A 25,412-nucleotide genomic window follows, 5' to 3' on the forward strand; every position below is an offset into this window, starting at 1 on the left:
AGGCTACTTTGCCCTGTCATTTGCATGGAAATAACAGTGTTTCTCTTTGTTTCTTCTTTTGTTAGGTGGAACTACATAGAAGGATCCAAGTTATTTGCTGCCTTTTTCCTAGAGATGGCTAAGCTTCGTTTGCAATGACAGGAACCTTCCAGCTTAGAGCTGACCTACTGACAGATACCCTCTCCTGCAGCCCTGCATAGGAGTAGAATCTAAATATCCAGAGAATTTCCATCCAGGAAACAATGTCTTCCCTCCCATTTAAAATATCTCCCGACATTTGGGCCAGTAATAAAACCTTTTAAAGGCACAGATATTGGAAATGGTGTACCGTCCCAGTGGCACACCTTTCTGAAGTCACAGCTACCTGCAACATCTCCCTAAGTCCAGCTGTAGGAGCCCCGGGAAGAGACTCACTCTTTCCTTGGAGCACAAGGACTGTTCTTCCACTAGACTCTCCCTGGCACTTTGATGGGCCTGATCACTCCAGCGTGCTTTTAGGTTCTGGCGGTGCTCATGACATACTCATTCCATGTTTCTATCACCCTTTCCTTTACCACACATTCCTTTTGTTAGTAAAACTGTTGGTCCCACCACTGGCTACCATGATTTCCCTGTGGGTTCATTTCTAGAGGAGTAACTAAAGTGTGATGCCCTCTTAACCTTTTGCTTCTCCTTCGTTTATTTTGCCTTGCTTCTTGGAAAGTTCTGAAACAGGAATGGTCAGTAGTTGTATCCTTATGCCATTTGGGATTCCCTTTGTGAAGATGAGTACTTCTTCTATTTCAAGGCTCTTTACCTTTTCTAGGATTCATGCCAACCAACCACCTCTCCTGCACCCTCTTCTTTCTTCCTACCCCATCCCCCCAGACATCCGTGCACAAGTAAAGTCACCACAGGAGAATCAATCCCGATAGAATTTCCCTCCCCCCGCTGGAATTTTACTCAGTGACTACATCTAAATTGCTCAAAGCTTTTAATAGCATCGGTTTTAGATAGAGAATGAATCTAATCAGCCCTGACATCAGTAACACATTCTAAATTTAAAGCCATCAGCTAATGCTGCATTTAGTAATCATTTTAGTTAACCGTCTTGTTTGCCTTGATTGCATTTGATGGTGTAAACAAACAAACAAAAAGAATGTAATTTTTCTACAGTTGAGTGTATATAAACAAATCAATTCAATCTTTATAAATTCATTACTTAAATGACATTAATGGAAAAGAATTTAAGAGTTTATTAAGAATGTTTCTCCTAGGATTCCAAATAAAATCAAAGCATAATACATTTAATCTCTTTGTGGGTTTTTGAAATATCAGTTTTAAAAGTTGCAGCATCATATCTAAAAGGGCTGCACCATAGGCCAATGATTCAGCTTCTCGTCATAGAAATGGGACACCACACGAGGTGTCAGCTTCATGGGGGCATCTATATGAATGATCTGCTTTTCTTCTGATGGTAGCGAACATCGATTCCTATTTGTTGAGTATGGACAGGTGTTTGATACACTTTATTGTTAAGCTTGGTTCATGCTTGCCAGATTACGTTGAATCATGTGACGTTTTGGATTTTGCAGGGCCTACTTGATGTATTTGGCAGAGTTCCTAAGAACTAATTGCAAGAGGTTTAGGACACCAATTTATATTATTAAAAGGGTATTCATATTAGTCAATGAACAAAAGCTGGCTGTAAAGTAAATTCAAGCACTTCTGAGCAATGTAACATCACTCAGAGTATTGGCCTGGAAACCTGTGTGAGTGTGCATTGCATGGTGCGAGAGCCTTGTCGGTGACATGTTTTCTGCACTTGCAGCTGGAGGGGGGCAGTGGGTCAAGGGCACAACAAGGGACTTGAGGTGGGCCTCTTCTCCCTCCACATGCTCACTCCACTACATCCTTTTGTCAGTCTCTGTTAGCCCGATGCCTGGGACTCCCAGCACAGCTCTACTCAGCCACCTTTTCTGAGAACTGGGCCCCTGATCTTCCTGCAGATTTCGTATCTGAAACTTGACTCATCCAAAACGGAAACTCTTGCCCATCCTCCCAAACCTGTTTCACCTCTAGTGTTCCCCGACCTGGTACACGGATTTGGAATCCTAAATCTTCTTTGACACTTCTATTTCAGATCTAATTCAATATCAAAACCAGGTGACTCCATTATTCAAAAGCCACCACTTCCATTTCCACTGTCACATCCAATGGCCTGAAAGCCAAATCCTGTGTAGCTTGCTTATGGCAGAAGCCCTCACCCAATCTCTCTGCCTAAATGGCAGTCCTCTTCCACATATGTGTCACACTGCAGTGTGCATGACCCGGTGGAGTGCACTGCACACAGAAAATGCTCAGTATTGCTTGCTGAAATCTTCCTCTTAATTTTGCAGTTGCATTTTTGGAGTGTCTTCTGGTAGGTCTGCTGTCTCCTGCATGGACTTCTATCTTTATCCTCTTCCTCTCATGTTCCTCCTAGTTGGAATTGTCTTGGGAGCAGCCAGTACTGGGGAAAAGTATGTACAACAAGTCACGCTGAGGTGCCAGTGACTGATGATGGCTCACATGTATACCGCTGGGCAGTACTTGTGTCTTCACAAGGATCATGCCTTAATTCAGAGGCCACAAAACAGCAACCTGTGGCTCAAGGCTCCATTCACTCTGTTTCATGTGGCCTTTGCAGTGTCCTAAGTATTTCTGAATTGGATGCCAGCATTGCAAAATCAATAGACTGATTCGCACAAATTTCTCTTGAGCAACTACAAGATTGGGCAACACTGATCTGTTCCCACAGGCTGATGAGCCAGTTGAGCTGAGAAGTTGTGCTAAGCACAGTGCCTGGCCCATAATTTGTGCTCAACAAATTTCTTGGAAGTGGAAAAGAAGGAGGTTCACAAAAGAAGATAATGCTATTCAATTTGGTTTCTCACTTACTTTCACTTTGTAACATCCACTTTATATTTTCTGGAGCTTGTAACACTCAAGAAAGCTCATCTTCCTCTTAACTACGTTGTAAAGAACTTTCCTCTATAGGAAGCAAGCTCTGGGAGGCAGAGGCTGGGTTGGGTATATTCTATATTTTGCTCAGCCATCCAAAGGCTCAAACAATTGATGAAGTACAAAGAGAAATACAGGAGATTTTCTGAAGCAAAGTGATGTATTCTTTCTTTTCCAGCATGATGTGGAAGAGGACAGATGGTAGGTGTAATGACTATAATTTCTTAACAGTTATGATAAATAAATAAATGCTTCTGAGCTTTTTTAGCTTGAGTAGATTGAAGAGAAAAAAGTTTTCATCACATGGAAAAATTTTATTTAAAAACATTATGCTGTATAATTTCTTATCCAGAATGAAAAAAGATGTCAGAAAAATTATGCCTTCGACTATGATAGAAAATGTGAAGTTTGAAATCATCTCACCTCCCACATTGAAATTCACCAAAACAGCATTCAAAGAGAACGTAGATTTAAAATTCTAGTGTGGGTGGTTAAGTGTTCATAGCACATTCTTACTGTTATTGTAGGTAGGCATTTAAAAGTAATGGAAGTACATGTTAATTTAAAGGAAATTAGCACTTTAAATGTCACTGTTAAATTCATCTTCAAAAATGATTAGTCACCAAAAATGACCAATGCTTTCTTTCATATTTTGAATAATTAGAATCGAATAAACGAGGCCATCTAAACTTTATTTAAAACTCACTTGAGGAACCAGAAGGCAGAGCCCAGGGTTACCACATTAGGACACAGTAAGAGGAGGGAGGTTCTGGAAAGAAGAGTAACATAAGGAAAAGCACCAAATTCTGCATACTCTGCCTAAATTGCCAGATGACCTCTGAACTAAGCCTGTGTGAGGCAGATTAAAGCATCCCAGCTGAGGCTGAGGGAACTGAATTAGATTTCAGTTGCCACCACAACAAGGGAGACAAAGTATGGAGTATGAATACAGTCAGAATAACTAACTGCCTATTAAAACTCTATCAACCACAAACAACCTCTTCAGAGGAAAGTAACTAAATTCAGAATAGCTACATTAGTTAAATGTCTAGGATACAACTCAAAATTACTAGACATTTAAGAAACAGGAAAACATGACCCCTAATGAAGAAAAAAGAAAATTAATGATGCTTAATCCCCAAATCATTTATATATTGGAATTAGCAGACAAAATGTCAAAGCAGATATTACAGCTTTGCTCAAAGACATAAAAGAAAATATGCTTTTAATAAGTAAACAAATAGGAAATCTCATCAGAGAAATAGAAATGGTGAGACAATTGAATAGAAATTTTAGAACTAAAAGATGCAATATCTGAAATAAAATCATTAGCAGTTTTAACATGATTTGAGATAACAGAAGAAGGGAACATAGAACACAGATCAATAGAAATTATTTAATCTGAAGAACTGAGAGAAAAAAAAGAATGAAAACAAAACAAAAAAGGACAAAGCCTCAGTGAATTGTATATAATGTCGACGTGTATATATATTTGATTGGAGTTCAGGAGAAAAAGAGAATGGGGAACAAAAATATTTGGAGAAATAATGCCCCCCAATTTTCCAAACATGGTAAACTTACAGATGTTAAAGGCTCAGAAAACACCAAGCTGGTTAAGTGTGAAGAAAAATCAGGGCTAGGCACATCATAATCAAACTGCTAAAAGCCAAAAATTAAGAGAAAAATTTGAAAGTAGCCAGAGAAAAATGACAAATTACATACAGGGAAACATAAAAGTTCTGAATGATCTCTGCTCCATCAGAAACAAATGGAGGCCAAAAGATATGGAAAGATATCTTTAATAAACATCTCTTGTGGGCAGCACATGGGGCTAAGATATTCTTTTTTATCCATTCTGGCAATTCATCTGTAACCTTTTGCAAATCCCTTATTGTAATGCAGGAGGACAATAAAAAATAGGTGCAAAAATATGAATAAGGTCTGGTTATTTTTTTTAATGTTTATTTTATCTTTGAGAGAGAGATACTCACTTCTAAATGAATGGGGGAGGGGCAGAGAGAAAGGGAGACACAGGATCCGAAGCGGGTCCAGGCTCTGAGCTGTCAGCACAGAGCCTGACACGGGACCCACAACCTCAGATCATGACCTGAGCCGAAGTTGGCTGCTTAACCAACTGAGCCACCCAGGCGCCCCAAGGTCTGATTATTAGATAAGAGCATTGTATCAGCATTAATTTCTTGATTTTGATAATTGTATTGCTATCTCAGAGACTACCCATGTTCTTAGGACATGTACACTGACATGTAGGGTTAAAAGGGCATCTTGTTCGCAATGTATTTTCAAATGGTTCTGAACAAACTATGCATAAACCCATGAAGCAAATATGGTAAAATGCTGATAATTACAGAATCTGGTTGGAGGAGACATGGGAATTTTTTTGTACTTCTAACTCTGAAAACCAGACATTATAAAGCAAAAAGAAATGAGGTCAGAAATTAAATGTTCTCCAAATTCTAGTTGAGTGTGAATGATAAGCTTGTAGGAAGGAAATAAAATCCATTATTCTTGCTTTTTTTTTTTTTTTTTTTTAAATTAGGGAAAACACACACATCATCAAAAATTTCCACGAGGAAAATGAGGTCCAACTGACTTTCTCAAGGTCACATTATGACGTAAAAGTCCGGTTTCAGCAACATAATGGATGAAACTGAAGATGAACTCAGATTTTATTTCAATGCTCAAGGGTGAAAGATAACACGTTAACTATATCTCCCAGGTAAGAAAGGTAGCAAGACCAATCACCCAAAGACCCAAAAGGATGCCTAATCCACATGGAGAACTGCACTATTGCTACCATTCAGAGACCTGTGACCATGTCATACAAGACTAACACTGTCAAAACAGATATTTAGAAGGTTATATTAACAAGTACTACATTTTCAAGTAAATTCTAAGTAATTTTCACGTGAACTCTTTGGAGGCAGAATCTAGCTTTTTACTTATCTTTTACCAGTAATATTTTCATTGTTTTCACCTGTAAATGTTGGTTAATGGCACAAACGTAACATTGACAGGCTAGCCACCTGTTCTAATTGTTTTCCATGTATTTCTCTGGAACTTTTAATGCACTATTACTAAACTGAGTCGGCATGGTAGGCTGGAAAAGGCTGACTGGAGTTCAAAGCTGAATCCCACCTTTACTAGCTGCCAGATCTTGGAATGGTTATTCGACTATTTCAACCTGCATTATCCTACCTGCTGTGAAACACAGACGTGAGAACTCACATGGATTCCAATGGGAATTTGACCAGATACCACCGATGAAAATTATTCTAAACAAATATGAAAAGTTGTCATCACCTGAATAGTTGCATTTTTCAAAAAATAATTGCGTGGACTTGACCTTGAGAGATGATTTGTTTTAGAAAGCCTTAGCACTATTACCGTAAGGCAATAATTTTAAAATCCCGTTTGCTTAAAATTATCTTTATAAACACAAACCGATTATTTCACAGATTTCCCTAGCCAACCTGACCCCAGACGGGGTGTCTGTCACTGAACTTTTCAAGCTGTGGTTTTCCTTGCTGGACTTTGGGTTTCCAAAGAAAAGGTTGTGAAGTGTAGGTCCGGGTAGGCTCCTGCCTCGGGCCCTGCCGTTAACATTTACGAAATCAGCCCGTACGGGGACGTTTTAGACACCGAGTACTTCGCAGCTTTTACAGCCAAACCGGCGAACCACCACCTGCGGCTTCCCTGCCTCTCTGCTAGGGTCAGGATTCGGCTCGAGGCTTCCCAGGGCCTTGACTCCGAGGGTCCCTTGCTGGAATCACCCGAGTGGGTCTCCTCGCACTCTGGAGCTGCGCAGGCGCCTGCCATAGCACAAAACCCTCGCCCTTTCGGAAGAGGGCTCAGAGGCGCCGGGCGCCCGCCGCCCGGTCCAGGCCGGGGATAGCCAGCCGCTGGTCGCCGGCCGGCGCAGGCCTCTGCGGTCCCCGCAAGGCCCAGGCCGCGTCCTTCTCCCGCGCCGCCCTCAGGGCACTTCATGGCCTTCGGGCGCCGGGGCGGAGTGGGGAGTAAGGGGGTAGGGAGGAGCCAGGACCGCCAGGGAGGCGCCCGCTCCGGGACCCTTTGGAAATCCCAAGGGGTGGGGGCCCTCCTGCTCGGACACCGCCAGCTTTCCAGCCTGACACGCATCTCCCCTGGTTTAGATTGACTCCGTGGGCCTTCCGTCTTCCTCTCTGGGGGAAGGGCGGGACTTCCGGCCTCATTTCTCAGTGGCTTCCGGTAAGAGCTGATGGACTGAAAACAAGGCGGCACAGGGGGTCTGCGGGCCACTCGGGGCAGAAACAGGGAACCCGATGTGGGTTTCACTAAACCAGTTCCGAGATTCTGTTTTTTGGACGTGGTGTCCGGCGCTCGGCCCACGACGGAGTCGACCCGGGAACCGCCGGAAGTCGCTCAAAGGAGAGACAGGAAGTCCCTCCTCTTCCTCCCAGAGGGAAGACGGTGAGCCGGAGGAGTCAGTCAGAGGGGCGAGCAGGAGCGATCCCGTCGGCAAACAGGTAAGTTATTCTCTGGCCGGGGCGGGGGGTTTGGAGGCGGGGACCGTCCAGCGTCAGCGCGGGGCCTGGGGGCGGTGGCTTGAGGGCCCGGGCCCGGGCGGCCGGGCGCCGGGAGCCCCGCCAGAGCCCTTCGCTCTTCCTCCTCCCCCCTCCCCCCGCCTCCGCCCCTCCCCGCTCGCCGGTCCCTCCCGACGCCGCCCAGCCTCGCCCGGCACACGCCCGCTGCCCGCGGCCCGGCCGCCGCCCGGCCTCCGCTCCCGCCCTCCCCCGCTCTCTGCGCGGCAGCCTGCGGCCGGGCTCGCGCGGCCAGCGGGGCCCCGGCTTCCCCGCGGGGCTGGCTGTCAGCAGCCTTGCACGCAGCGAGCGGGGCGTTCCTTACCGCCCGGCTCTCTCCGGGTGAAACAGCTGCCCCGGCGCGGAGCTGCGGAGGTGTGGGTCTCTAGTCCCGGCCGTGGTTTCCTCCGCCGCCCGCCCACCGCCGGTCACCCCCCAGAGGCACTGATGCGCCGCTGCCACCCGCGCCTCCTTCCGTTAAGGACGCTGGTGCGGTCGGCGGCCCCTGACGCTGGCGACCGAGTGCTGAGCGACTGCAGGTGGAGGGTCCAGGCCCCCCAGGTTCAGCCGCTCTCGGCACCGGGGCGGGGGGCGGGGGGACCCGGGGCTGCGGCGCACCAATGTCTGCAGCAGTGGCTTTTGCCCCGGTAGAGTCCCACCTCTTCTTAGGCAGAGAGCACGTCCTGAGTGCGCTTACCCGCTTTCTGGAGATTAGTCTGGTGGAGGTGGGTCCTGGAGCTGCTGACCCCTGTCGGTTGTGTTGAGTTTGAGTAGCCCTTTTACTTCTTGGGGGAGTTCAGGAACGCGAAGGGCATCTTGGCAAGGTTGGCATCCATTGACACACGTGTAGGATTTCTTTATAGATAATCATAACCCTAATGGTGACTGAGTTACAACCTTACGGCCAGTGCTGGTGGAATTAGTTACAGCATGCACCTGTTTTGCGGTGAAGGGTGAGTCCAGTTGGAACACCCGTAAAGGGAAGAGCACTAATACGTATTGATGAGAACATCATTAGGAGAGCTCATTTGATGTATACTCTGTAAACTTCGCTCAGCACCGCAGTCTTCTAGAGTAGCGATTGTTATTCCCTTTGTTAACTACCAGTTAAAAGCCAGATTAAATAATGTGACCAAAGTTAACGTCAGAATTCAAACCTCGGGTGTTTGGTAGTCATTCTTTCTCAAGTTTGTCACACTCGAGATTAGGAACTCCCGTTGGCTCTCCAGTAGTTGATGTCTTCTCGCACATTTGGTAAGGCAAGTGTGATTATTGCTGAAAACAGTTGCTACTGGTGTCTTTTTTAAAAACCTTATTTTGGCATAATTTCAGATGTACAGAAAAGCCGTAAGACCGGACAGAGAGTGCCACTGGTATTCAGTAAAGTGGCTCCCCCTCAGCCAATACGGGTTCCTGCTTTTTTCCAGACACTGCTCTAGGTGCTGGAGTTATAATACACTGCCTGGGAGGGTTTCAGGATCTGGTTGGGGAGACAACAGAAACAAATACAGTGCCTTTTGCCAAGTGCTAACATGGAGATACGGGAGCATAGAGCAAATGGTCTGATTCTACCTGCCTGCCAGGGAGGGGTCAGAGCTTGCAGCTTACAGTGAGTTAGGTCTCGAGGATTAGTGGGTATTCACTGGCTCCATGGGACATTTGTCCCAACATTGTCTCTAATGGGTTTGTGTTGTTAGGGGAGGATTCTCTCACCTTCATAAAACAGAGTCTCTTCCTCCTCTTTCCCATATTTCAAAGAAGAGGTTGGTATCATGGGGGTCACAGGTATCACAGTTGTGAGAAGAATCCCACTTCATAAATCCATGAGTAGGATAAGAAATTAAACTGTGTTTCTTATGCAGCAGTGAAAATGTCTAGACCTATAAATTTTAAAATTCTTTGTTTTCAAACTTATTAAATACTTCTTGTCTGATCACAAGTGTTCTTTTTTTAAAATTTTTTTTTTATTTTTATGTTTGAGAGGGAGCACAAGTGGGAGTGGGGCAGAGAGAGACACACACATACACACACAGAGTCTGCTGGCTCTAGGCTTCAAGCTGTCAGCAGAGAGCCCCCTGTGGGGCTCAAAGCAGCAAACTACGAGATCATGACCTGAGCCAAAGTTGGACGCTTAACCGACAGCCACCCACGTGCCCCAGATCCCACATGTTCTTTATGCACAGACAGGGACACAGTTGCTCTGAACTATAACCTGGTGCGTGAGATCCCACGCCAGACATTTGCGTGAGTGTCATAGCTTGGCTGCTGTAACAAAATATGATAGCCTGGGGGACTGAAGCCACAGACTTTTACGCCTCGCAGCTCTACCCAGGATCGTGGTGCTGGTTCCTGATGAGGACTCTTCTTGGCTTACAGAAGGCAACTTTCTTGGTGTGTTCTCACATGGCAGAGAGCGAGAGAACTCTAGTCTCTCTTCTTTCCTTTTTTTTTTTTAAACAGATTGTCTTTTTTAAAGTTTATTTATTTCGAGAGAGCGCGCATGCACAAGCAGGGGAGGGGCAGAGAGAGTGGGAGAGAGAGGATCCCGTGCCAACTCTGTGATGTCAATACGGAGCCTGACACGGGGCTCAAACCCGTGAACCGTGAGATCATGACCTGAGCCTAGATCAAGAGTCAGATGCTCATCCAACTGAGCCACCCAGGTGCCCTGCTCTTGATTCCTTTTGGAGACCCTACCCTCGTGAACTCATTTAAATTAAATTACCTCTCAAAGGCCACACTGTCACATTGGGGATTAGGGATTCAACATATGAATTATGCAGGACGTAATTCAGTCTACAGTAGATGGGTTTCCTAGAGACATTGTCATTATGTGGGATTCCTCCTACACACACCTGACAAAGAACTAAATACGAAACCTTAGAATCGGCATTTCTGTAGCTTTGGTTAATGCAAGTGTAATTTTATCTAAATAAATTATTTTAGATAGGTACGGTTCAGAGACCAGTTGAGGAAAAGAAGGCATTTTCATTGTTTCTTTCTAATGAAGAAGAGATAGGTGGTGAAATGCTGTGGTGGTCTTTTCGTTTTAGGCTTTAGAGGAATGAATATTTTCCTAGATTGATCAAATCTGGGTGTAAGGACTGTGGCAGTGATCTGTTCCAGTTCCCTCCTTGTTTTGTAAGGAGGCTGAGCCCCCACAGAGGCTGAGTAATCTTTCTCAGAGATTAGTGAGAGAACAGGGATTAGAGTCAGGCTTCCTGATTTACAGGCTAGTCTTTCTGCTTCCATCATTGGTTCTCAAACTTAGGGTGCATCAGAGTCACTTGGAGAGCTTTGTGAAAAAACACGCTGAGCATCCCCCCTGGAGGCTCTGATTTGGCAGGTCTGGACTGGGGCTGATAATTTGCATTGTGACAAGTTTCTCCTGGGCTCTGGGGTCACACTTTGGGAACCCTGGTCTTCTACGATGTTGCCTTTGATCTCTTATAAGAAGAGACTAAGTAAACTCCATGGGCTTATACCAGTATAATCTTTTCCCTGGTACTCAGAGAGTCAGGTTCCTTAATTTTGTGCTATAAACAGCAATGCACCAAAACCATAGTGATTAAATGGGGGAAAAAAAAGGACTAGAAATATGGCATTTCTCAGAGAGTCATTTTGACATTTTCAGGGATAATTTTTGGACTTAACTCTAGAGGTCAGAACCACTTACTGCTGAAGGGAATATGTGTGAAGTGTGAGGGCCCTCCCTCTTCACAACATTTGCACTAAAAAGGGTGTCAGGATTAATTGCTAGATTGTGTAGGATTGAAAAATTACTTCCAGTTTTGTTACTCAATGCTTTTCTCTGTAGTGTTCTAAAATGTTCATTTCTTATATATCAAAATCTTATCAGGCTCTAGCACAGTTACGTGCCCATGAATGAAAGTTGAATTAAACAAACATTAAGGGAGAAAATAAAGTAGGTCATTTATCTGGAGAGATTTCAGTTCCCTAGGAAAGTTACTGTACTCACTACATTATCCCAGCTATAAGCTTTTATGAAATAATTACATTTCATTCCAATTTAGGCCTTATTTGGAATTACTGGGATTGTTTTAGCACAATTTTGGAGGATGTAGCCTATCTTTATGTTACATTTAATCAGTGATCCCTCTCACGCCTTTGTATCATTCAGTTGCAATGATTCGTTAACACTTTATACTTTGAAATACTTTTGGAATTATAAAAAAATTGCAAAAATAGTTCAAAGAGTTCCTGTAGACTTTCAACCAACATCCCCTCGTTAACATCTTATGCATCCATGGTGCAGTTATCAAAACCAGACACATGATAACATTATTATTTGAGTTTCACCACGGATGTCCTTTTTCTGGTCCAGGATCCAGTCCAGTGTCCCACGTTGCATTAAGGTATTCTGTCTCTTTAGTCTCTTCCAGAATGTGACAGTTCCTTTTGGGTTTCTTTATTTTTCATTACCTTTATACATTTGAAGAGTGCTGATCAGTTGTTTTGTAGAATGTCCCTCAGTTTGGATTTGTCTGTTGTCCTTTCATGATTAAATTGAGGGTTAAGCATTTTGGCAGGAATACCACAGTGGAGAAGTTGTGCCCTGCTCAGTCTTCTATTGGGACATGTGTGATATAGATACGTCTTGCTACTGATGAGTGTTAATTTTGATTTCTTGGTTGGGGTAGTGTGTGATATCTGTGCTCTAAATTAAAAAATTTTCCCTTTGTAATTAATGAGTTTCATAACTTTACCGATTTTTGGTGCAGCAGATTAAAAGGAATGGACATATAATGTCAGAATCCTTTGAGCCTATCCCCAATTGTGAGATGTTTCTTATCATGAGAGGCTTAGACACAAACATAACAGGATAAGGGAAAAGTGTAGGCTCTTGGAAGAATGGTTATTTGCTCAAGAACTGGTACTTGATCTTGGTCAATCTCAGTTTTGAATTGGCAGGAATGGAAGCTGTTTGTCCCAACTCTTTTGCTGTGGTTCTGCAGTGTCTCACATTTGTTTTCCAGCGTGTGACTTTCTGTAATGACACTGCATTTCTTAAAATTCTCCCTAGAGTCTTTTTGTAGAAGATAGATGCACTTCATTCATCACAAGGCATTTGCTCTAAGGGTGCTCTCCTCACCAGCACTGGCTGGTCCGTGGAGCTGGGCGCATGTGTTCTCCTTGTATGCCACGGTGAGATGCTGGACGGGTTACACCTCCCCCCCCCGCCCCCCCCCCCCCCCCAGGTACTTGACAAATATTTATGAAAAAATGAATATTTATATGTGTATTTTGTTAACTGCTCTTGTAAGTTACCAGAGTATTGCGGATAACTTTTCACATTGACACAGCTGTGTAATCTGCAGTGTTCCAGGATGTGGACATACCACAGCAGCCTCTTCGTTAGCTCATCTTGCATCATTTGATATTAGTTTGTTTATAAGTTTTGTATTATAAAGAGCTTCATGGTAAATATCCTTAAATATGTACTTTGTCCAGTTATTTCCTTAAATAAATTCTGTGGAGAGTCATTGATAGCCTAAAGAAGACACCTATTGTAAGGCTATGTATATATAAACGCACATATATATAGGGTGTGTGTGTGTGTAGAGAGAGAGCGAGCGAGTGAGCGCAAAATTACCCTCTAGAAAGTGTATAGATTTATATCCCATCCAGTACTGTTGAGAATGACAATTTTCTTACACTTTTTCAACAACGCTTAATTCTCATGTTTTTAGAAGGAGACTACATTGAGTTCTTTTGAGATTTTTAAAGATTGTTCCTGCAGTGTGGTGGGTTCAGGATCATAGTCTAATTTGCTAATAACTTTCCGTATTTTCAGATTTTTGTCTGCGTCAGCGAGGAAGCAGAACAAACCCAGTGGAGGAGTGTTAACACCTAATCAGTATTTCACTTGAGACACTTCTTGTGTCCTCCTGGAGGTTATAGTTGGCTGTGTCTGTTGGCCTTTACCAAACAGGAAACTTCCTAAGAGTGGGATACATTTCTAAATCACATTATTCACAAAAATCAGCCACAGGTCAATTAAAGCCTTAAATACAGAAGGCAAAACTGTGAAACTTGGAGAAGAGAAGGTAGGACAACAGTTGCATGACTCTGATATAGGGAAGACATTCTAAAAATCACAGAAGGTGCAAAGCGTAGAGGATGGGGAATGTTTGACAATATTAATATTGACAACTTGTGTTTATTAAAATAAGCCATCAAGAAAGTGAACAGACAAGTCACAAGTGAGAATAGTTATGTTCAGTACAGATTACTGATAAAAGGATTAGTATCAGCAAATCAGTAATAACAGTAGAAAAATGAGCAAAGGCCCCCATTAGCATCCCCAAAAGAGGAAACCCAATGCAGAGGTTTTCAACTTGATTAGTAATTAGGGAGGGGCAAATTAAGACCAAAATGGTATATAGTTTCATCCACATTAGGTTGGCAACCACGTGCAAACCTGGCAATGTCTGTTGTTTGGGAGGTAAGGAACAACTGGAGTGCTTACCCACAACCGGTGGGAGTGTGAATTGGTACAATAACTTTGGGATTTTCTAGTAAAGTTAGAGATGCATGTGCCCTTTGGCCCAGGAATTCCATTCCTAGGTCTTTATCCCAGTGCAGTGCTTCTAAGTTGTGTTCCCGGTATTCCACGGGAACTTGGTAGGCAGATTTGGGCCTCACCCTAGACCTACTGAATCCGACTTTGGGGATGGGCCAGCTTAACAAGCTCTTCGGGTGACGGAGCGCATGCTCAAGTTGGCAGCCCACTGCCCTGGAGAAAGTCACGTACCTGCGTGCTGGGCAGCACGGAAAAGCTTGCCTGCAGTTGTGCCAGTCAGAGGAGAAAGCTGGACCAGCGTCCCTCACGGGAGAGTGGTTAAATTCGGTTACATTTCCACAGTGAAGGACTATGCAGTGCTGGGAGTGAATGGGTCTTAGATACGTGCATCACCAGGGCTTAGTGTCAGGAATGTCACTGGGGGGAAGAGAAGACACTTCCAGCAGAATGCATACCGTATTTTTTTCCTTTTTTTTTCTTGTAAGTTTAGAAATGTGCAAAGCAAAATTGCAGACTGTTAGAGGTACAGATTTAGTAAAGTAATACAGAAAACATGTACATTACAAATGCTAAATCCACATTAGCGGACAGCTCTGTAAGAAGAGGGAAGGTGATGGGGCACCAAGAGGGGCTTAAAAGATACATAATTTCATTTTCTTAGGCTGTGATCTGTACCAAGGGCTTTGTTTCATTGTGCTTAATACCTTGCATATATTAAAATTATTTTTTGTATCTACCAAATACTAAATTTTTTTAACGTTTAGTTTTGAGAGAGAGAAACAGAGAACAAACGAGTGGGGGAGGGGCAGAGAGAGAGGGAGACACAGAATCCGAAGCAGATTCTAGGCTCTGAGCTGTCAGCACAGAGCATGACGTGGGGCTTGGACTCATGGACCGTGAGATCATGACCTAAACCGAAGTCAGATGCTTAACTGACCGAGCCACCCAGGCACCCCTGTAGCTGCTAAATATTTAAAACACAAGCATCTGTGGTTTTTTTCCCCTCTTTTTGCAAAGTCTGTCTACACAGGGACTTTGTATGAAAAAGATATGATGGAGTGACTGTGGTAAAGATGTGCTTTTGCAGGGTTAGGAAAGAAAAGTACTTTCATGAGTAGAGATTTGAAAAAGGAAATTAGTCTCAATGATAACGATTGGTAATGCTTGCTGAGCGCTTACTCGGTGCTAAGCACATTGTGTGCTGAGCATATACTCTGTTAACTGAGGACTGAGCATCACAGCGAATCTGTGGGGGTCAGGATCACTCCTGGAGAGGAGGGGAGGTGGCTCTGGGCACCCAGCTGTCTGACTCTGAAACACCCTGTCCGAGAAGGGCAGAGCTGAAGACAACCCGACAAAAGAGAGTCAGGACTGAGAGTGTTGGGGTCACGAGAGAAAAAGGAAAAGTCTGAGTGGGGGTGTAGAAGACCCTTAAAGGGGCTGTTTACCCCGTTTGCAAAGTTAACTTTATCTTAGCTTTGTTTTTAAACCAGTGTACGTGACTTTCTCATTAGCAGGTGGCAAGATGTACTCTGTGTTAGTTCCAGGGATTGCGCCTTCCAGTTCATGAGAAACTGGTATTATGCCATAGGGTTTGGAAAATCATACTTTTTTGCTTGGGTAATTGGTTGCTAAAAAGGGAGCTTTGGGGAAATCTACTTTGCCTTTTTTTTTTTTTTTTTTTTTTTTTTTTTAACCTTTGATAATTTTTTTGACTGTCATATTTATCCTATATTATGAGGACTTTTTCTTAAACATCGCTTATACTGAAAACCGTATTTAAAGCCATCATGGTATGACAGTCACTCCTTGAAATGAACAAGTACAGGGAAAACAAAAATGTGGTTCTAGAAGCCCTAAGTCAAATGACATGTCCTGTGGAACCAAATAGCACTACTAATTTTGTTTGATATTCAGAGTGCTAAAATTGTCTAAACCAGGAGAACTGTCAAACATTTGTAATTATGTAATGTCATACTTTCTAGCAACGTCAGCCCCTCACTCAGAAGTTGACAGCCCATGAGAGTCCTTCCATAGCTGGAATGTCTGCATTTCAGACACATGTACTGCTTGTCAGAGATGCCTTATGGGCAAATGTGGAACACGGGCTTCTTAAAACAGATTTTAGATACTTCAGCTTTTCTAGTCCTGCTGCATTTTGCTAAAGCTACATAATCTCAGTCTTAATTCTTGGTGCTTTTCACGGTGTTTCATGTTCATACGAATCTTTTATTTTCTCTCACATGCTGTGCTGTTTTCTTCCCTGAAAAAAAAAAAAAAAAAAAAAAAACCGCAACAAAGTCCCAGATAGTACTAAATAAATGCAAGTAGGGTAATAAGAAGTGTAGTTGGGAAGAAACATTGTTTAACACAGTTAGAGTTATATCAGTGCAATCATCTAATTTAACTGAAGTCCAGCATTCTTGTCAGCTGCTAAATACATGGAAACTTTGTGTTTTAAACCTAGAAGAAGCAATAAGCTACTTCTTCTGAAGTGTATAATTCACATATGAATTCTGCTGATTGTAAATTATGGATCAGAATTTGATATATAATTATTGGATCAGTTATTATAAAACGAGGACTCATAGTTATAAGAGTGCATATAATTATAAAGCCATTAGAATTTAAACTAAGGTGGTAATGTACTTTTAAAAATAGCTTAGAAAATTTAGATCATTAAGGAGAGCTAGTAGAAATTATTGTCTTTCAAAAAATGAGATCCAATGGTTTTCATGAAGAATCGTCTGGGTCCATTATGTGATTTTCCACATAGGTGGTGTTTAATACCCTAGGCTTTCAGGGTATAGGTATAGGTTGAGGCAGTGTTTGTTAGAAGTGACATTCAGAGTAATTTTTTTTTTTTTTTTTTTTTTTTTTTTTGAGAGAGGGAGAGACGGAATCCCAGGCAGGCTCCACGTTCAGTGCAGAGCCTGACGCAGGGCTTGGTCCCACAGCCCTGGGATCGTGACCCGAGCCAGAACGAAGAGTGCAGTGCTCAACTGACCGAGCCACCCAGGCGCCCCTCACTGCAGTTCTTCGTGGCAGATGATGACGTAGGCAAACGATTTGGGGGTCTCTGTGGGATGGCCCGTTTAGTGCAGCACGTTTGCTCTCCTTGCTGGCTCAGCTTTCTCTCTCCCCTCTCTTTCCTCCCCTGCACCTCAGCTCCAGGTCTTGGAGACACATGCGAAGTGTGTATTCGCTTTTTTGAAGGTAGGAGGGACTTCAATCCAGTAGGTCTCAAACCTGGCTCATCAGAATCACTCAGGGAGCTCTTTAAAACCGCAGACTTTTGTCCTCACTCCAGACTTCTTAATCAGTGTCTCTCTGTCGGTAAGACCAAGAGTTCAAGCTTTGATGATTAGGTGGATTTGTAGGTGATTGATCCTGTCTGTAATTCCCTTGGTTTTCATGTGTGGAAGTAATAGCCGCGGGCATGCTCTTCAGGGATAGCTGTATGTCTCAGGGTTTTGTAAGTCTTGTAGACTGAAAGCCCTCCTTAATGGTCAGATGCTCAGCAGTATGATAATTTTTGGATTGGCTTGTGGGAGAGGGATGGACTGGCTGCCCCCTCCCCTCCCCCCCCCCCCCCCCCCCCAAGTCCGTTCTCTTTGCTCAGAGAGAGCTGTGTGGTTCCAGGTCACACTCTTCAGACTCCCTGCCAGCCACGCAAGTGTGAGTCCTGTGGTGGGTGCTGCCTTGGAGTCAGGGTTTGAAGAAGAAGCGTGCTACCTTGTTCAAGCGTGTTCGCTTCTGTCAGCCAAACTCAGGGCATGAGGAAGCTCGAAGGCCGGCCTCGACCACGGAGGGAGCCAGGATTCCGGAGTCAGTCTGGAGCTGACTGCCTGCAGCCCAGGGACACTGGCCTCGGAAGTTTACAGGAGCAAGATACACACTTCCGTATCTGCATGTGACCCATTCTAAAGCCCACTTCTTATAGAAGTTAAGGTGTCAGGGCATTGGGTTCATGTCGGTTTGGGTCTAGCTGCGATGTCCAAATCAAGAAGGCATATGCAGAGAACCGGTTTTCCTTCCCACGGAATTCTGTTCTCTAACCCTACAATGTAGAAACGTAATAGTACAGAGTTAGGGCATCTTATCAGACCAGAGTATTTTCATAGAGGTTTGATCTGAAGGAGGCTACTCACATGCGAACGTTAGTAAATGAAGACGATGGCAAGGACCTGGAGGGTTGTCAGTGACAGGAAGGGACTGATTGTCAGAGCATTCTTGCTTAAAAATGAACTGGGAGCCAAGAATTCTTAACTTTTTATTCTTTTTTTTTTTTTTTTGAGAGAGAGCAGGCGCATGTGCGTACGTGGGGGAGGGGAGGAGTGGAGGAGCCAGAATCCCAAGCAGGCTCCACGTTCAGTGCGGAGTCTGACGAGGGGCTCGATCCCACAGCCCTGGGATCGTGACCGGAGCCGAAGTGAAGAGTCGAATGTGTGACTGATTGAGTCACCCAGGCGCCCCTACTCTTACCATTTTTATTGATTTCTTAGAATTTATGTAATTAAAACGTTAGTAAATGAATATGGTGTGATGCAGTTTTTCTAGTGTTAAGTCATTTGCTACTTCCTCACTGTTTTTGCTATATTTTATCAAACCCGGGCTTGTATTTTAATCTCATCTTGTTTTTTAACTTGGCCTTGTCATAAGAAGCAATGTGTTAATACATGCGGAGTCCTAGGGTGGTCCTGTTTTCTTCCTGTACACATTTGAATAATACATAACTTATTTAAAAATCCTCACTTGTGGTATATGACTTTATTTTACAGTGCCATTAGTGATATTTCTGTCACGTTTGGGAAATACTGTTCACGTGAGAAATACGATTTTTTAGTAACTTCAGTGCTACACCCATGAAATTTGAACAGGAATAAGTGTGGTCACATGGAAACTAGCAGACACACGACGTCTAACGGGGCTTTGGCTGCAGCATTTTCCTATTGAGAAGGTCAGTATTCTGTTTGCTTAAGTCTGAGCCTGTTGCTTGTCACCGAGGGATAAGGAGAACAGTGTGTCTCAACCGTCCGCAAACGGGGTGAGGGATAGTCTTCTAGAGTTAGTGGCCACAGGGCCTGCAGAAAGGAAGGCGACGTCCCGGAAGACACCGATACTTGGGTGGAGAAGGAACGTGATGGTAACCCCCCAACCCGAGGGCATATGGGGGTAAGAAGCCTTGGAAGGGGCTGAGAAGCGCCGTTAGATTACAGATTTAAGTTGTTTCCGGTCTGTGAGGAAAGAAGGGCAGTGGGGACAGGATTCGCATCTCCGTCTTCTTCTGGCTGCCCCTCCTCTTGTGTTCACCTAAGCATAGGTAAGGTGCCACCTGAGGGCACATTTTGTCAGCAGGGGGCGGTGCTTGCTGGAAGGGACGCCTTTGCGTCGTCCTTTGTCCTTCGCAGCTGAGGAAGTGCCCAAGCGCCTCTTCGCTCCCCTCTCAGGTGGTTTTAAAGTTCTAGAATTTACTGACGACATTGGACTTTTACATCATTTAACTTTTAGCCTCTTCAATAAGTTTGTCTCCTGGTGTGCAAATTCATACTTTAAATTTGTTCTGAATATCTGTTTTTTAAGGTTAAAAGGGAGCTTCTTATTTAAAGTGTTCGAGAATTCTGTAGATGAGTCTTTCGCACGGTAGACATTGAGTAAACTGAAACTTAGTCTTTTTGGTTTTCTTTCTGAGGAGTCTAGCTTTGTATATAGTCCCGTTTCCTCTCCTGGCTTCCTTTACCCCTATTTTATTTTTTATTTTTTGAATTCACCAACACCCATATCAGTAGGTGGAATAGATAAAAGCAGGCAAGAAAAATAAAGGAAAGGTGACAGAATTTCAAATGAGTTTCTTTTCATAATTTGTACCACATCAGGTAAAACAAAAGAGATACGTTAAAGTCCAAGAACAATCATTTAAATAAAGTTTGGGGATTATTTAACCTTCCCTCATTTATAGTAAGTAGTTGAGAGTGAGGCGTAAGAGACACAAAGGTTTAGTGAAAGGAGCAACGTGGAAGTCAGAAGGAGGATTCAGAGGGAGACTTGAAAACGGAAAGGCAGTTTTGCTAGGTGAGAGCTAAGACAAGATCCAGAAAAGCGATAGTACCTCATACTGAATCGCTAGAAATCTGCAGAGAGCCTCCAGGGTAAGGAAGGAATCCACACGTACGTACGATTGCGTGTGGCCCTTGGTCACAGAGCATCAGACTAGATGCCGCAGTCAGAGCTCAGGTGTCCGAGGACAGAACATGGAAGCGGCGCTGACCAGACAGAAGGACGTGAGTCTCGTGACGCGTCTTAGCCACATGTCCTCACCGTGTGCCTCTTCACATCATGCCTTTGCCGGTGAACTCTCACGTGTGTGCCAGCTTGCATCCGTTTGCTTGGGACACGAGGAAACGTTTTTCTTTTGCAGGGAGCTGGTTGGTGCCATTGGAATTTTAAAAGGTTGAACACACGTTGACCAGCTTTGCCAGCAGTAGGAAAAATGCCCTCACACCCCCCTGACGTAGGACATTCTGTTTGCATTGGTGCCTCCCAGGACTTTTTTAAGGCTGATGTGGGAACAGCAGTGGACAGGAATTGACAGAAAGATGCCAACAGATGGGTTTTTGTTTTTGTTTCTTCCTAATGGCAAAGGAGTTAAAACTTTTTACTACAGAGACACAGCTACACTGGGAAGGGTTTAGTTTGCAGTTGGCCCTCAGATGGAGGTGAAGCTTTTTGGATTCCTGGGAGTCTTTATGGGAACTGCTTTATGGGAACTTTAGTAAGGGTTTTTCTCCAGTCTAAGAAAGTGATCTTTGTCATTTTTAAGGAGCTTTATAATCTTTTGACCCCCTGACAGTTACTGGAGATGGGGCAGAGGTCTTTGTAAGCCATATGTGTGAAACCAGCTCAGCTTTTTGTTTTTTCTTTTCTTTTCTTCTTTACTTTTTATTTGGAGGTAATTTGGAGAGTGTGTTCACTCTCTCTTCACACACACACACACACACACACACACACACACACACACACACACCCTTTACTTTTTCCTGGACCTTTTAAGAGTAAATTAAGTATGTCATGACCCTTTACCCATAAATCCTTCAGTGTATATCTTTAGAAATAAGGATATTCCCTTGTATAATTATAGTATTTAGTTTTATAAATTTACATTGGTACTTATATCAGGGTTCTCCAGAGAAACAGAACCAATGGCATATTAAGTATACATACATAAAATACGAGATTTGTTATAGGAACTGGCATGAGGGGACTCTTGGCCTTGTGGAGACCTCTTCCCGTGAAGAATACTTGTCAGAATGTAGGGACTCCACACCCCCAGCTTTATCAGGGTCTTCCCGCATGTCCCCGTCCCAACTTACAGGGCCCTGGTCCTTCCCAGGTGGTGCCCATAGAGTAACAGTGCACCCCCTTGAGGCTGGGCATTCGGCTCGCTTTCTGATCTAGCCAGTCACAGAACCACAGTAGGCATTTGATAAGCAGCACTGTCAGCCCTGCAGCTCTAGATCAGCCTTTCCTCCAGGGCGCACTTGGAAGCTTTAGGTCATTTATGCTCTGCTTGAGCTGGGAATTGGACTCCCTGAGCTCATCATCTCTTTCATCACCTTGTCCAGCAGCATTGGAGCCAACCAACCAATCATTCTATTCCTTAGTTTTCCAGAATGTTAGTAAGTATCATATACAGAGTCACTTAGCTCTTGGGTTCACATAAATGGTTGATTACGAGTATCCAATGTAGATATTTTGTGTACCTGTAATCAGTTCTTATCTTGGGCCAAATATAAGTGCTATCTTTATACTGAAAACAGTCATTCCTGTCTTTCAGTCTAATCAGATTAGAGAGCCAATTCTAGAAATCCCAGAACCAAGTCAGAAAACTTCTCCTTAATATTCTCCTCTAGAACCACTCTGTACAAAGCTCTGTGTCAGGATTCTTCAGAGAAACAGAAGAGGGTGCACGCATTCGTATATGTACATATACGTACATACACATAAATGTAGTACATGTATACATGAGCAGCTTTATTATAGGGGTTTAAGGGTTGGCTCATAGGACTACAGTGGCCAAGAATCCCACCGTCTGCTTTCTGCAGGCTGGAGAAACAGAAAAGCTGGTGGTTTAATTGAGTCTGATTTTGAAAGCTCAAGACCCAGGACTGTGAAGGCAGGAGAGGATGGGTCCCAGCTCAAGCAAAAAACCAAAAAAAAAACCAACTTGCCCTTCCTCTGCCTTTTTATTGTATGTAGGCATTCAGCACATTCGGCAGATTGGGTGATGCCCACCTACATTGGTGAGGGTGATATTTCTCAGTCTGTTGATTCAAATGTTTATCCCTTCCGGAGACACCCTCACAGACGCACCCACATACAACATTTTACCTGCAATCTGGTCATCCCTTAACCCAGTTAACACATACAGTTAATCATCACAGTCCTTGTTGTCAGTTGACCTAAAATGTCCTAATAGCATTTTCCTGCCATCACAGGATCCAGTCTGAGAACAGGTATTGGATTTAGTTGTCTTGTCTCCTTTGCCTCCTTTAATCTGGAATGTTTCCATAGTCGTTGTTTGTCTTTTATGACGTTGACATTGGTGAAGAATGTAGTCCTCCCCACTTTTTTTTTTTCTTTCTAAGATAAAATATTCCTCTCTTTGTATTTGTCTGTTTCCTCTTGATTAACTGGAGGTTTTGTGTTCTCAGCTGCAGTGATGCGGGGGTGGGGAGGGTGGGTGTCCTGTCCTTCTCAGGGTGTTCTGTCTGGAGGTATACCATGTCTGTCTGCCCTGCATTGAGGATCTTAATTCTTATTACCCCACCCCCCTGCCCCAAGCAAGGTGTTGTCCATTTATCTACTGGACGATTACTGAGTTTTTTTTTTTTTTCTTCCTTTGCAACTGATAAACAGTTTGTGGGGAGATGCTTTAACACCATTCAAACATTCTTAACATCAAAATTATGCCTCCTAGAGTTAGTATCCAATGATGATTCTTGCCTGATGTAATCTTTGGCAGTATGATTTTCTGTCTCCTTCGCTCCCTCCATATTTACCTGTAGGCCCTCAGCATCCTACTATGTACAGAGCCAACTTTTTGGCCCATTGGTTCATCCATGTGTCTGTCTGTTTCCCAGTTATCCATATGAACTTATCCATTCGTATCTTTAATGGTACTTCATTATTTTGGTGCTCAAATTGTCCCAGATTTGGCCAGTAGGAGCTGCTTCCAGCTGCAGTGATGGGGGGGGGGGTGGGGTGGGTGGGTATTGTCACATCCTTTTTAAAAAAACTTTTCTCCATTTTTTGACATAATAAATAAAATGCTCCAAGCTCATCTTGTACAGCTACCTGGCCCCAGCCCCAGAATCTGCCATTTCTTGAGACCAGGTTCATTTTAGTGGAGGTGGTGTTAGAGGTTGAGACCTAGGTGCTGTCAGTGTTTTGTTTCTGGCTTCCCTTCATTCTTGAGTGTCACTATGAGGTCCCTGAGCAATAGGGAAGTTTCTTTTGTCTATTTATCTGTCTATCTATCTATCTATGAGAGAAGAAGGGGGGGGGCATGCATGTGCACAAGGGAGGGGCAGAGGAAGAGGGAGAGAGCGAATCTTAAGCAGCCTCCACGTTCAGCACTGAGCCTAGATCACCACCACCCTGGGATCATCATCTAAGCCGAAATCAAGAGTCGAACGCTCAACCAGCTAAGCCATCCAGGTTGCCCCCCCCAGGTAAATTTCTTGGTGTCCCTGAGTGTTTCACCCAACGTCTCTAACTATTACAATAAGCCGCCCATAAATTTCCTTTCATTTATTTTGATTCTGAATTTAGTCCAAGAACCACAGTCATAAATACATTTCTATCTTAGGACTTCTTTTCTCGAGAATGGCCATCAATTTCTATTACTTCAACCATACATAGAGATTTTTTTTAAACTTCTCTGTCAGTCTCCCCCCCCCCCCCCACCCCCCAAAGGTAATATATTTTAGAAAGTATAGAAAGATGCCAGGAAGAGGAAAAAAAGTTACCTATAATTTTGCCACCTAGAGGAAGAAAACTGTTCACTCTGGTATATAAATGAACTTGGTTAGAACTACATCCATTTAGAAAATTTAATACTGAAGGTTTTTCTCCTTTCTAAATATACTTTCTTAGCACTCACATCTTTTATACCTAATAATTTATATTCCAAATGTCTTGAGGCTTGATAGTTTTATATCGTGTGTGAGCTTATTGACATTTGGAATTACAGTGTTTTCCAGATTTCTTCCAAAATTAATAGTTTCAGTCTTTTTTCCCTGCAGTTCTTTGATGAGCCATTGTATCCCAGCTCTTCTCAGTGGACCTGATGAAGCTGTCTAAGCACGAACTCTGTGGAATGTGTCTCTAGATGTTTTTTGTTATATTCCCCCAAGATTTGCATTTTGGAAATCCCCTCTTTCTTCCTGTGTTTCTGCTGGAATTAAAAAAAAAAAAAAATCCATTCCTAAGAGCGTGTTTTCTGTTGTTGGCGTTGAGTAGCTCCTTGCTATCGCTTCTCGGCCTTTTGGCTAAGATCAAGTGGAGTAGCTCCTTGCTGTCACCCAGGGCTTCTTGTTGGATTTAGGACTCTTAGCCCTTCCCCCACCTTCTGAAGGCAGACTCTGAGGCTTGGGAAAGCCCCGTGGCTGCCCCCTGAGTCCCACACCTGTCGCTGGAGCCTTTGGGATGCGCACAAAGGCCTCGTCCCTTGAGCTTTAATGTTCTTGTCCACTGATGTTTAAAACGTTCAGTGCAAATGGATTACGTGTTTCTTTTTATTCTCCTCTTTCCTCAGCTTTCACGTGCCATGTGCTTCGTTCTCCTGCCTTTTGAAAAAGATAAAAGGCAAATTTAGGGAAAGTATACTAACTTTTATCATGGAATGCTTTTTTTACGGCTGCATTATAAATTCTGGAAAATAAAGCGTCTAATGGAGACACTTAATGAGAAAGTATAGGGGTTCATCACGTGTACTTCCCTCTCCTTTTTTTTTTAGTGAATAGACGGTTTAAACTAAATTAAGTAAAGGACATAAATTCTGTTGTTTCAGTTTTAATATTTCATGACTGATTTTATAGATGAAATTATATTTTACAATAAATAGGAAGAAGAATTTATACAGCCTGTTCTATTTGATGTGAAACAGCAAATCCCATTTCTCTGTAGTTGTAAAGAAAATTCATTATAATGTCTTTAGTTGTAAGAGATGGTTTCATTGTGATTAGTTACATTGATAATAAAACAACCTTTTCAAATGGCATAAGATACCGATGGTCCTATGTGTCTGC

At 43.3% G+C, this 25,412-nt stretch overlaps 2 protein-coding genes across 2 annotated transcripts in view; both read left to right on the plus strand.

The window, feature by feature from the left end:
* CNDP1 (carnosine dipeptidase 1) overlaps positions 1-1,285 on the plus strand; it is a 31,783-nt gene extending 30,498 nt beyond the window's left edge. Inside the window, exon 12 of the mRNA XM_060611859.3 lies at positions 66-1,285. Within this exon, the coding sequence (XP_060467842.3) occupies positions 66-138 (73 nt within the window). The 3' untranslated portion in view covers positions 139-1,285. The remainder of the gene's footprint in view (positions 1-65) is intronic.
* A 6,070-nt stretch (positions 1,286-7,355) lies between these two features.
* ZNF407 (zinc finger protein 407) overlaps positions 7,356-25,412 on the plus strand; it is a 453,180-nt gene continuing 435,123 nt past the window's right edge. The window contains exon 1 of the mRNA XM_060611858.3: positions 7,356-7,505. The gene's annotated coding sequence lies outside the window, so the exon portion shown is untranslated. The remainder of the gene's footprint in view (positions 7,506-25,412) is intronic.

The sequence above is a fragment of the Panthera onca genome, chromosome D3 (genome assembly GCF_046562875.1).
Source record: "Panthera onca isolate mPanOnc1 chromosome D3, mPanOnc1 haplotype 2, whole genome shotgun sequence".
NCBI lineage: Eukaryota > Metazoa > Chordata > Mammalia > Carnivora > Felidae > Panthera > Panthera onca.